Source organism: Phaethon aethereus (genome assembly GCF_964289735.1).
Source record: "Phaethon aethereus genome assembly, chromosome: 3".
NCBI lineage: Eukaryota > Metazoa > Chordata > Aves > Phaethontiformes > Phaethontidae > Phaethon > Phaethon aethereus.
This window is the reverse complement of record NC_138576.1, coordinates 109,336,126-109,349,665: the sequence shown is the minus strand read 5'-3', so window position 1 is coordinate 109,349,665 and position 13,540 is coordinate 109,336,126. Positions and strand designations below refer to the sequence as shown.

At 36.7% G+C, this 13,540-nt stretch overlaps 1 protein-coding gene across 2 annotated transcripts in view; it reads left to right on the top strand.

Annotated features, from left to right (window-relative positions):
* The window catches only part of NVL (nuclear VCP like), a 43,605-nt gene that overhangs the window by 23,569 nt on the left and 6,496 nt on the right, over window positions 1–13,540 (top strand). For both annotated transcript variants that reach the window (XM_081997146.1, XM_081997145.1), the window contains exons 19-21: window positions 7,489–7,595; window positions 11,771–11,847; window positions 13,324–13,412. In XM_081997146.1, the coding sequence (XP_081853272.1) occupies window positions 7,489–7,595; window positions 11,771–11,847; window positions 13,324–13,412 (273 nt within the window). The remainder of the gene's footprint in view (window positions 1–7,488; window positions 7,596–11,770; window positions 11,848–13,323; window positions 13,413–13,540) is intronic.

Here is a 13,540-nt window from a genome sequence, read left to right as displayed (position 1 = left end):
CTATAACTAACCTTGTTCTGTACTTAAAATTACAGTGTCTCCTCAAATCCAAACTTTTCTGATCAATTAATCTGTTCCGCATTCTTGTGACAGTGTGAGATGAAGCAACCTTTGTAAAATGTATGTTAATTAGCACCTGACATCATTGCTGTAAAATGCTTTGAAAGACCTTTGACTTAACTGGACTTTGGATTATCTCCTCGGAACGTAAAAGAACAAAAAAAGAACTAAAACATAAATTATGTATTTTTTGTTGCTTGCATTGATTTTTCTATCAAAAGCAATCCTACAGTTTTCTGCTATTTTAATTTTTTTTGCCTTGAGGCATCTATCTCATGTTAAGTCATTTTTCCATTTGCTTATCTTTTGCTTCCTGGGCTGTATGTTCCGAACTCGGTTCCCCCAGCCTGAAGTTATGCTGCTCTTCCCTCATGTTATGTCAAGCTTTGATATTGACAACTGTCTGTGCTCCCTTGCTGGCGTTTCAGTTTTTGGGTTTTTTTGGTTTTGCAATTCCTGCAGCATCTTTTTTCTTAACAGGGAAAAATAGTAACATAGCTACTTTGGATATAAATTGGAAGATGAGAAAGTTAAAATACTTGACAGATTGCTTGTGTCCTATAGATTAAGGAAAATTTGGTCTGAAATCACCTAAAAAAGGCAGCTATGAGGTGTTTTTTGTTTTTTCCAATAGTCAAAAAATTCAAAGATTTTGAGGAAAATTTTCCTGTCTCTTGAATTCTTTGCACCATGACAGACTATCAAGCCTTCTACACGGTGAAGTACGAGCAGTAGATGCTTAAATCTGTATCTGCTTGTAGAAATTCTTTGATTTTGAAGTGGTAATCTTCCTGGCATGAGCTTGATGATTCTGACCTATCGAATCCAATGTAGAAAAGAGAATAAGGTTATACAATGTAGCACATCTATATATAGATACAGTTGGATGTACCAAGAGCGTTAGCACTAGTGTCATCAAGTTGCCTTAGGAAAGAGATCTCTCACTTAATTAGTTACGCTAATGCAAGTATTTATATCAAGCAGCCTTATTTGTTAGTGTTTCTCAAGGGCTTCATATCCATTTGCTGATGACAGTAAACTCGTCATTATCTCTGACTGGTAGCTTGGGGTGTGAATTCCAACACTTTTGAAGTTGAGGAAACATCCAGCTTGACTTCTTGCAGTGCCAGCTCAGGTGTACCACAGGTATACACAGGGCACATACTTTTAAGGCCAGTGTGTGTACGTGGCACTGTTCTGAGCTAATGACCCCTCTTGTAGGGGCAGCTGAGTGCAAGTAGTTTAGTAGCTTTGCTAAGGGCCAGTTTAGAGTAAATGTTGCTCAGATGTTAATTTCAGGATATGAATACTTGTGTGTGGCAGGTTTGTCCCAATTCCCAGCTTTGACACTGATTCAGTACTTGCTTATGGGTCTCGTTTTCATGCATATATGAAACAGACATCAATGCAATTGTTAAGTCATCCCTTTATATGCTTTATAGTGGATGCAGTATAAAGTACCTTTGTAATGGTTTGGGGATTTTTTTTTTTTTTTCAGTTTTAAAAAATCGGTGTTGCCTTGTTCAGCTGCAGTGGTAGATGTACTACTTTACTATACCAGAATAGTTAAAATTACAAAACTTTCCTGAGTAATGAGGGTTGAACTAATATTTGAAGGAAGCTGGGAAATTTGTAAGGCATGAACTCAGCGGTGCATTACTAGCCAGTGACATTGATGAAAAACATGAATTTGAGGTAAAAATGCCAAAAGTGAAGGAAATGCAAAGGCAGGAATAAGAAATACAATCATCAAATTGAAGAGTATAAATATATCTGCAAATTCTGTAAACGGAAATGAACGATATCTTGCTAAAAGAGTTGTTTTGTCAACACGATAAAATAATTTTTTCTGAATGGCAAAGCTTGGCACATCCAGCTTTTGCTAGAGGAAGTAATTATCTATGCATTTTGAATACGATGGATCACCTACTTCAGAAGGGTACCAGCTGTGTATGAATAACACTTAGGATAGGTTTAGACTACAAACTTTTGCTGTGATATCTGCATTTGTCGATGTGAAGAAATGTAGTTTCCAATTGATGCAGCTTTTATTAGAACAACTTTTACTGAAGTTGTGCTTAAATTGGGGAAACTGATTTTTCTCTTGTGTAGTTTATTCACAGTCCATGGGGCTTAAGAATAGGCAGCATTCACCCAATTAAATTTTGCTAGTATGATCAGGGTACTTAAATAGGAGCACACTGCAGGTAGAGAACTGTGAAGTCTAGGCTAGTAAAGCAGTCTCACCACCCTAAGAACAAAATGTCCAAGCAGAGACCTGTAGGAGACCCTGGCTAGTATATTGAAGTGATTCCTGCAAGCAATGAAAGTTGTGGTGCCTCAAAAACTCTTTTGTTTATAAGTCTGATATTTGTATGAAAGATTTTTCTGCCATAGTTACGTTGAACAGAGGTGGTGGGGAGTTGTGTAATATAAATCTAAATAATAGATGTGTCCCAGCAGTATTTCCTGAAATCTTCCACCGGGCCAGTATTGCAAAGGGTGAAATCTCATCTTTTTTAATCCATGTTGGTATAATTTAATGGGAGAGAAAATGGCTTTTCAAGATGCTTCTTTTTTAGAGTGGTTGCATGCATGCTTTTTTAGAGTTACTTGCTGTTACTGTTCATGACTGTTAGTGTATGTTGTCAGCATTGTATTTTCTGAGACAATCGTGCAGAAAGAAGAGTCTTGTTTCATAAAAATACTATTATTGTTATTATTATGAACAATAATAGTACTTGCAGTAGGGTAGCAGTGGCTCAGCCAGTTTTGGTGTCAAGGTATGTTCCTGGCACAGTTGTTCCAGTGAAGTGTTAGCACCTGGGACAAGGTATTATTGTGAAATGGTCATGTTTTATATACCCCGTGGCTTAAGACTGCCAATTTTTTTTTTTTTTATAATAGCCTTTAAGGACTTGGAACACTCTTAATTCCCATGTTGCCAAAAGGGCAGGCACAATAGATTGGTTCCTTTGTTTATCATATGCAGTCTGCAAGTGGTAATTCTTATTCTGGCAGTGCTGAAATAAGCCTTTGATCTGTCCTTAAAAGCAGGATATTTGAATGTTTTTTGCACTTAGTCAGTGACTTTGAAAGTCCTCTGTAGTCTGTCTTGACTACTGCTAAATTAGCAGGGATGCAGTATTCCCAACTCAATCTCTTTCCACCTAAATGCAGAACCAATGTCAAACTTTTCTGAAGAGGATTAAACTTTTAAAGCACTCAATGTCATTAGAAAAAGGGGGGCGGGGGGAAGAGGCAGAAATGTCAGGTCCTGTTAGAAACTTTATGGGTCAGAATAGTTACATTCTTTTTCAGTCTACTTCCTTCCCCAGAGCTGAGACTAAATACTTACAAAACCACTGAGCACTACTGTTAACTAAGGTCTGTAATTTCCCACAGTTTTCTAGAGTTTCAGTATTGGATACTGATGCTTTCTGCTCTTTTCTTACTGGCCCAGGCTTTGAACATTTATAAATTCTTTAGAGAAATACTGACCAAGGCATCAGCACCATTTTCTGTGAGATTTAAGGAACTGTTTGTAACCTGAGGAAATGGACAAGAAATCAGTGAAACACTACAAACCGATAGTGATTGAAGTTTAACATAAATTGTGATGATGTCTCTGCTTTTATTCATGGCCTTTTTCTCTAGCTTTTTAAAAATAATTCCTGCAAAATTCCCCTTCTGCTGTTACCTTAGGGCATGGTCCTAGTTTCAGTGAGCTCTTTTGCTTTAGCAAGTTTATGTTAGTTTTCTAGAGCTATTCACCTGAACCACATGTTTTGAAACACAGTAAAAAATAATCTTCAGTCTGTGACAATAGTTACAGTTTTTGTTTGGGTTTTTTGTTTGTTGTGTTTATACCTGTTTATACATGTTGCTGAATTAAAGGCGAGATAAGATCTAAGAAAAGCACCTAATATGTAAGGCATGGAACAGTTTCTTTCATGATAGTTCTAATTCCCACAAATCATATTTCTGTATTTCATCAGCCCTTGAATGTTATGTATCTTTCACAGTAACTTTAGTGGAGTTTGTTTGTTCTGTAGGAGCAAAGTTGTTAACAGCAGTGTTCATTTGCAGTCTCAGAAAACCTTTCAGGGCTTCTGAGCCAACGTTCCAGAACGTCACAAATGTGAGGACCTAGATCTTGTATACTTCAAATATAATTTTGAAAGCTGTAGTGACTATAGGGGAAGTTTGATCAACTCAGCACAGTAGTTGTTGTTGCTGGTATGCACTGAACTTTCATAAACATGGACTCTTACAGTTGAGACAAGACATGAATAATCAACTGGAAATGAGTGTGAGACTAATAGATTATATTATACAACAACAGAATGTCACATTATAGGGATTCGTGCAAAGATACTTTCAAGAGAATTTAATGAAGAGGATAACATTTTGCAGTAGTTTGGAGAGCAGTGTAGCAAACTGAAATATTACATTATTCTCTAGAGGCTAGTGCCTGTTTTAACCTTTAAAAACAAAGGAATGGATGTATTCTAAATGTTTTCTAATGTAATTTTGTCGAATTATTTGGAAAATGGTACTACTGTCTTCTAACAACATAGTCAACACCATTGACTACATCAGAAGACCAAGATAGAAAATTATTAACTAGACTTTTCTTTTAATAGAAGTAGATTCTCTCTATGAGACAGCTGCTTTGCAAGAGAAGTGCTGTGTATTGTCACATTTTCATGTTTCACTTTCAAACTTGAGAGATAATAACAGGCTTTGAAAGAGGTATCTACGGTAAATACCTTAATTTCATTAAAATGTTAAATGTATCTAAAATTAGTTGACTCTTTTCTATTTAGATAAGTTTTGAGATAATAGATATGGAGAGAACATTATGATTTATCAGGATGGAATGCTTTGAAACTCCTAAAAGGGGAGCATTATTCAATTCTTTAAACAGATATGAAGTGCATCTAATGAGTGAGTTTGACTAATGAGTAAATACTAATTTTCTGTGTTACGTGACTTGAATTTTCAAGAACTTCAGGCCCAGGACTGAGCCAGCAGTGTGAAGCGAATTGACTTAGAAGGAGATGGGGAGTGTAGATCTGTGTGTTAAACTTTGGTACGGTCTTCTCGTTGTAAACCACCATTACTGCAGCTTATCGAGTTAGTATGAGTTGTGGTAACTCTTTGTATGCAGGCAATGTAATAATTTACATACAAATGGATGAATGCATCTTTAGACCATATTGCTAACTTCCTATCATTGGACAAGTAGCGTGGCAAGTGCGATGTTCTCAGCATGCAAAATGGAAACAGTATTTTCCATATCAAGCGTAATGTTTTTGAAGAGCTTTTGAAATTTCAGAATGGGGAGGTTATCAAGTGTGTGGTGTCGTAATGCATTCCTCATTGAGAGTATTTGTTTTGATGTCTGTAATTGATCTGTTGAGGGAGCTTTGTCATCTCATCTTAATAATGTGACAAGACTTCCATCCACAGAGATGGAAGTCACAAAAACAGGAGAGTGTACTTGTGCCAAAAGCAAAATAAAGTATCCTATAGCACTATGCACAGACTTATAAGAAAGATGTTTTTGTCTGTCCCTGCCATGACAAGGATTCTGTTTAACCCTTGTTTTATCTGATCTGGATTAAATTAATACATCAAGTCCTCCCTTTTTTTTTCCTCACTCTTCTTGTCGCATTCGCAATAGCTGATTTTTGCCTATATAGATGCCTCTGGCCATGACTGCTGTATCTTGGGGGGAAAAAAAATTTAAGGTATGCATCTCATTCTACTTTTTGTCCTTTAAGCATAGTTGAGAGAGTAACTTGAACAAAATCATGCACGTCTTTAGAAAGTGAATCAAGACTACATTGTGGTAGGATCAGGTATTTGGAGTCTTGACAGGGTTATGCAAACTTCTTTCATTTGCAAAAAAGGGATAGCTGTGCTTCCATGCTACTGTTTTGGGGCTTGGGTGGTGGTTTTTCTGTTTTGGTGTTTTTTTCCTTTTAAACATCTGTACAGTAGGGATTAACAGCTTAATTTTTCCCAGGTCTTCACCTTTAATATACATGAATGCATATAGTTTGTCTGTTAGCTACATTTTGTCAAGAGGACATAATGATTGTAAGGGCTCAATTGACAGCTTCATTTGGAGTCCTTGATAGTTTCCAGCTTGCTTAGGTGTAACTTTCAACTGTTACTTTTGGATAAGGTTCTTGCAATAGGTACCTAACACATCTGTATAACTTACAGTCTTAAAGTCTGTTATACTAAAAGTACAGTTTTCTTATCTTGTATGGGTGCTTTGGTGACTTTGCTGTTGACATTACTGTATTATGTAGGATATCCTCAAACCATTTAGATTGGAAAAGACCTTTAAGGTCGTTGAGTCCAACCCTTAATATAACACTGTCAAGTCCACCACTAAACAATGTCCCTACGTGCCACATCTACATGTCTTTTAAATACCTCCAGGGATGGTGACTCAATAGAATTTCTTAGTGAAATAGAGCAAGCATCATCATTGCTGGTAGATGGGGAAAAGGGGCATCAAGAAGCATTTAAAAACATCATCCAGGCAGTTTGTGCTGAAATACAGGCAGGAATTGAGGTCTTTCCCAGGTTATATGTCCTGTTTGTATCTCTTGTTATACCAACAGTCCTTACTATTTATAACTTGACTTACTGTTTGTGGAAGTTCAGTATTGAAGCCTGTGATGCTAAAAGGCCGCTAGACATTTCTGTTACATTTAAGCTTTGAATGGTTTTCTAGAAACATTTGTGATGATTTTTGTTTTCTTAATTCTCCACACATAGTAAAATCTGGAGTCTGTAGCTTTTCCTGGAAAACAAATGCTGTACTTTGCAGCTCTATTTTGTGTTTTCATGGGTTTCCTATTTTACCATTCAGAAAATTAATATGTAGTAGAAATGCAAATGACCAGTAAAATTAAGTTTACGTATGGGTTGTTATGATTGGCTCTTGTACTTGTTATTCTTAATTTATCACTGTGCCTTTCAAGGAAAATTGCAATGGTTATTCTATTGGAGTTCCTTCCAATAGAACAAACTGGAAGCATTTTTTTCCCCTTGTTATGAATTAATCTGTAATTCCTCACTTGACCATGCTAGGTATGACAGTAAAAATGTTTTAGTACTGTATTGGCAAAGACAGACTTGTCTTCACAAATGAAGAGATGAAACTGGTATTTATGAGCCATCTTTGAGCGATGTGGCTTAACTGTACTGGGTAATAGAGGTTCCTACTTGAGAGATGAAACTATTTCAATCAGCTATTTTCATGCTCAGCTTCACATCATGGCACAAATGCTTCTTTGAATCTCGGTACAAGTATGTACATATTCCTTCTCATGTGTACACTGTCCTAAGGGTGTATCTCATTTCTGGATAATTTTTTTCTTTCTCTTTTTTTCGCTCCCTCAGATATAATTGACCCAGCTATCCTGCGTCCTGGTAGACTGGATAAAACACTCTATGTGGGTTTGCCACCACCTGAAGATCGACTTGCTATTTTAAAGACCATCACCAAAGTGAGTATTTGGAAATAAATCCTTATCTCAAAGCTTAGTGGAATGATTTAATACAAATTAAATTTTGCAGAGCATTGCAGGATCCTGTCTCATTAAACACTTGAGGTCATAAAAAAAATCAGCCCCATCTGCTGTTAAATTTGCTCCAAGACTGCAAGGGGTTGATAAATCTTTTAAGGCAAACCTGTTAAACATAGAAACTGCTGCCTTTATAGTCACAGTTCGAACAGATTTAATTAAAAGATTCTTATCTGTGTGAGTAATGGGTCTAGAAGTGTTTTGTAAGCTTGGGGGGGGGGTCCATACAATTCACCAAAATTATTCGCTAGCTCCAGTTGTATTTGCTCAACAGTAATTGTGACACTTAATTGCCTCTAGGATTAAAGGAAGCTTGTGATGATAGAGGTTGTAGGTCAAAGTAAATGTGAAAATGTAAAATACCTGCCTTCATGGGTCCTCCCTTTGGTTAATGGCACATTCTGCCACTTCAGAGATTTGCATTATAGAATTCTATTTTAATATTTCTGTAAGTATTGTACAGCAGTAATCAAGGCCTTAAAAAAAGAACATACAAAACATTATGAATTACTTAGATATTTCCTACTTTTTCCAGTAGATCAGCATTGATTGTTAAGAGCAGGTGTCCTATCAGATTTTTTTTTGAGCTGAAAAGGAGACCAGTCTTCACTATAGAGAAAAGATAGCGCTGTATTATGAAAAGTGTTGCAAAAATTACTTAGCAAATTTGTAAAAAAGATAATTCAGACTTGCATAAGCATAAAGTTGTGGTGTAGACAACAGTTAATCCCACAGGAGAATTAAGAAAGTGAGGACTCGTTCAAGCATGTCCTTTCATGCCAAAATAATTGTTCAAAAGTCAGACTCTCATTACAAATTCAGGATGTTAGACTTCCCTTTATTTGTTCTGTGCATTACTTCATGGAGAAAAAAGTATGCCCCCATTTGTTATTAGCAGTAGCTCAGTTTATTGTTTCTAAATTTTATAAAGATTTTTCAGTTAAAACTTCTTATAACTCTTTTCTTAAAAATGGTTGCCTTTTAAAAGACCTAGAGAGAATTTGAGTGTAACATCCGTTAATCATTTCTCAAATATACTGTAAGGAATTACGTTTTTATTTTACCCATTTATTTTTAAAGATAATTCGGTGTTCTTTAAAAAGTGGGCTTATATGATTTTTCTGACTTAATACAACCAACCTTGTTCTTCTGGAAGAAGTGGGTAGTAAGGGTCAGTAACTAGACTGTCTAAACAGAGCAGGATTCTGGTACAGTTTACGTCTGCTCTGGTTTTTAACATACAGGTGTTGAGCCTTGCTGTCCCTAATTTTTGCTGAACAATCTTTGGAGAATTGTAACTGTCTCAAGTGCTCTCACTGTAATTAGTGGTGCAGGAAAGTAGTGCAGCCAAGTGTGGCGCAAGACGTTATGGGAGGGGAGGGTGGTATTAAGCAGAACTGATTTCTCTCCCTCTCTCATGGATTTCACTTGCTCACACTCTTACAGCCACATACAGTCACTGAGATGCATGCATCCAAGTGGTAGGGCCAGCATCACTTGTGTGCAACACCGAGGATAAGGAACTCTGTGTTCTCACTTCATCTCTTGGCTTCCTCTTGACTGGCGATGACTAACTGGTTGTTAGAGAACTGTTTTCTAGATTCCCTTTAAGAATCAAACAGTTCATAATCGTGCTTATTTCAGCTGCAGCAAGTCTTGGGCAAGGCTGCTGAAAAGTGTCTTTGCTCCTTCCTTCTGGGAATCTTTGTGGCTACAGTCTGTCTTCCTGTTGGGATAACACCAAGAGGAGTGCCACATGTGATGTGGTAATCTTGTCATTATCCTGTTATCGGAGCATATGTGTCTTCTGCTGACAAACCATCTTTGCTGTGGCCGTATCTGATTATGGAACGCCTTGTGATGTAAGCAACGCATTGCACGGTTTACCAGCTTGGTTCCTGTGGATCCTGTCCTTGGTTATCAGGGCATGCTATTTTTGGAATGTGAGATACTTCCCTGCATACTTAATTCATAGTAGTCTTAATATTTTGGTTACAAATCTTTGTAGTGATGAGTTCTTAAGTCCTTAATGGATTTTTTCCCCTCAGCTCTTAATTAAGAGGCCAGCAGAAATGAGATAAAAATGCTCTCTGAATGAGTGTTTTCCTTGGCGTTTCCATATTCATTCCATGGGAGGCTGGTGCTGTTCTCATTTTACTACTCCTGCAGTCACCAGAGTTCTCATAAAGCTAGGCAAAGATTTGTATTTCTAGTGTTAAGAACAAGAAATAGGTTGTTACTTTCTTTAAAAATGTATAGGAGTGATCTGCAAGAAGAACACGGAATATGGAGAGAGGAAAATATGTTAAATTAATCAAAATACCTTATTTTTTTTGTCAGACTTGATCCATGCATTCTACATAAGGAAATTGAAAAAATTTGTGTACAGGAACACTTGCTTAAATATGTGCCTAGGGCTAGATAAAACAAAATGTTTGGTGCAGATGTGAGCAGCTTCTGGGTGACAGTATGCATTCCCAGAAATCCCTGAGGAATACATGCACAGGATGTGGAAACTGAGAATTGTTGCTGAGGGAAAACATGGATGCTTACAGAGGCAGCCTGAAGAGTAGAAAAGGGAGTTAGGGGGAGGAATAGATCATAAGGAAGACAGACAGCCTAAACATAGGGTCAGGCTTTGTTGTGAAAGAGTTTTATTTCAGTTAACTTGTATAAATCAGTCATTTTCAAATTGCGTATTAATTATGCAAGAGAAGCATGTTTTCACATGTCTAAGTTACTAGTGTACTTACGTTCCTGCAAGCTGTATCAAGCTTCTCTTGTGCACGTACTGCTGAGCTTGTCTGCAGAGTAGGCAGATCATCCCACTCAAAAAATGCCCAACGTACGTTGCTACTCAAACCAATAGGTAAAACATTTCTTTTTAGCGGAGGAGGTGTCTCTCTGGCTTGCAGTCTTGTACAACTATTACTAAATTATCCCATATGAAATTGTGCAAGGCTTCCTTGTTTCCAGGTTCAAGTATCTTCTTTCAAGGTGTTTCAAAATCAGGCTGTTCCTTTGTCTTTTTGTTGATTTTGTTTGTTTGTTTGCCCCTATCTGGTATTCTACCAAAGATTTATTCAGGATTGCTTCCTTGCTCTGCCTAGTCCTAGATTATTCTAGTGTCTGTTAAGTATTCAAGGGTTTTAACTTGTCAATTACTATACTTTTTTTTTTTTCCTCTTTAAGGTATTGTAGGTATGTGGTATATCAATTCACCTGAAGAAGTCAGAAAAGAATTATATGAATTCGTGTATTTCTGTCAAATGAGTTTCTGGCAGAAATATATCAATTATATCAAAAAGTGTCCTTTCATGTCTAAGTTCGGATATTGCTTGATACTATAGACATCTAGAATCTCTGTACTACCATGATACTACTTCACTGTTGCCTAAGAGTAATAGGGAGATCTCCATGCTTACAGTGTTTGAAAATTTTGTTGGCTAGTTTCAAATATAATGTTGTTCAATATTTTCTGCTGTTGGAGATGCAAAAATAATAACAAAAGAAACCACTTCTGGCATCTTGGATGAAGCAGTATTAATATGGAAGAGTAGCGTCAAAAAGTCTACAGGAATGTCTACAGTATATGTAAACTTTCATGAAATACAGAATTTAAATCAACATTTGAAAACATGTCTAGAACATAAAAGATATACAATTAATTCAGTCTTAAAGGTGAGGAGATAAGATTAATTCTACATGCTTATTGCTTAGCTATTTGATTGCAGCACATAGTAAAACTAGAGGCAGTTCAGCCAAACAATGCTGCCGATGTAACCAGCTACTTAAGGCATGTCCACATATTGCCCAGTGACAAGCTGGCCACCATTTTGTTGGAGCAAATCTAATCTGTTGGTGGGAAGTTAAAATGTAGCATTACTTATTATTTCATAATTAAATGGTTTTAAGACTCGTCCTTCTTGTCAGTTTGAGATTAAAAACAATGTTAATATTTGGATATTTTATTTCAGGAAATTTGTCAGACCCCTATATGATTCCTGATAGATGAAATTTAATCACTTTGGGGATAGCATGTGTCAAAAAAAAAAAAATTTCCTATCTTCCTCTTTTTATTATCTCAACTCCTTTAGGATGGCACCCGGCCTCCACTAGATACTGATGTAAGCCTTGAAGAAATTGCTTACAGTCAACATTGTGATTGTTATACGTGAGTAGCTTCTAGTTTTGACTTTCATGTGCAGTGCCAGCAGTCCTCTGATGCATGATAATGTCTGTTATGTTGTTATTATTAAGAGGATCTCTTAACTTTCAGGCTTTATAAGCCTTTTCGCTAATGCTATTTTTCTTGCTTTCACTTGTGCTTTTTTCCAAGGAGTAAATAGGAATATATGGATGCTGAAGTCTTTTTCACCTGGAATAGTCCTCTTCGTGTTGTAAATACAGATCAGTAGACGCCACTTTTTCAGGCTTTGCTTAGGTTTATTTTATAATTCTTGCATAATCTGAGGATAAAAGAGCCCTGTTTAAGTTGTAGACCCATATACAATGATGATGAAAGCAAATTGGTTAAACAACCGTAACCAACTAGTTCTGTCACACAGTTGAAAGCAATGTATTTGACAAAGTAACGAGGGCCTATTTCAACGTTTGCTTTGGGAATACCAAGGTGTGGTTTTTAGGAAAGCGTGATAGCCTTATCTGGTCTGAATAATTTGCAGTTGTGTTCTACAAAACTTCAAAATGCTTTAATCTATTAAATTATTTATTAATAGTGAATGATTTTCTGGAGTTCAAAAGCGATAAAGTTTATGACGTGCTGCTTGTCGCAATATTGCTTTTGAATCTTAGAAATGGAAGCTATCACCAGTAATGATAGTTAGTTTGTCATTGTTTTGTACTTGGGAAACATGAGTACTTTTTCCTTCTCTGCCCCTTTTGCTCACTGTCTTTTTTTGGCAGGGGAAGTGGTTTTTGGTTTTTTGGTGAGGGTTTTTTTGTTATGTTTCGGTTTGTGTTTTAGGTGTTGTTTGTGGGGTGAGCTTTTGTGGGGTTTTGTCTTTGGTTTTTTTGTTTTGTTTTTTAAATACAGTACTATTCCCAGCATCCCCAAATGAAGCATGAGGAGTTACTTGTGAAAATTTTCTTTGGTTCAGTGACTTGCACCAGTTTGAAGGCTTGTGAAAAGTTTAACAGCTGGAAACTGGAAAAAAATATTTAGAAAGACTGATCTGACCATATTTCGTGGATACTGTTACCTTAAGAGCATGTTAACTGTTGATCCAGCTTTGAGCAAGGCAGCTCCCTTTTGTAATAATTCGTGGTTCCATTTGAATCTTTCGTAAGACTGATACAAAAAAAAAAATGTATCATGTTCCCACCAAGTGGCACAACGTTAATCAATCCTGTGGCATTTTCAAGGATGCTGGGTGGGGTTTTTGCCTCTTCCCTTGCTTCTCATTTATTTGATCTTAATCTGTGGCTAAATCTGGAAGACGTCACTCCATAATGAAGGTTGCAGCACTGGGTAGTCCTCGAATCTCTTTCCAGTGTTCTTAAGATGAACCTTTATGACAACACAACCAGTCTCTTTACCATCATGTGTAGTTTATTACCTTTCTATATGCCATCAGCAAAAGATGAGAGAAATTTATGCTAAAATAACGTATTCTGTTTGTATCTGTAGAGGGGCAGATCTTTCTGCACTCGTGCGTGAGGCTTCAATTTGTGCCTTGAGACAGGAAATGGCCCTGCAGAATACTAAAAGCAAGGAAGGTAAGAAAGCATTTACAAAAATCTTAACTGAACAGTGAGAAGATAAATGGAATATAAAGTATTTAAGGTAGTTCAAGACAAGCACAGATGTATGAATGCTGTACATAAATGATTGATGACTTCTGAGC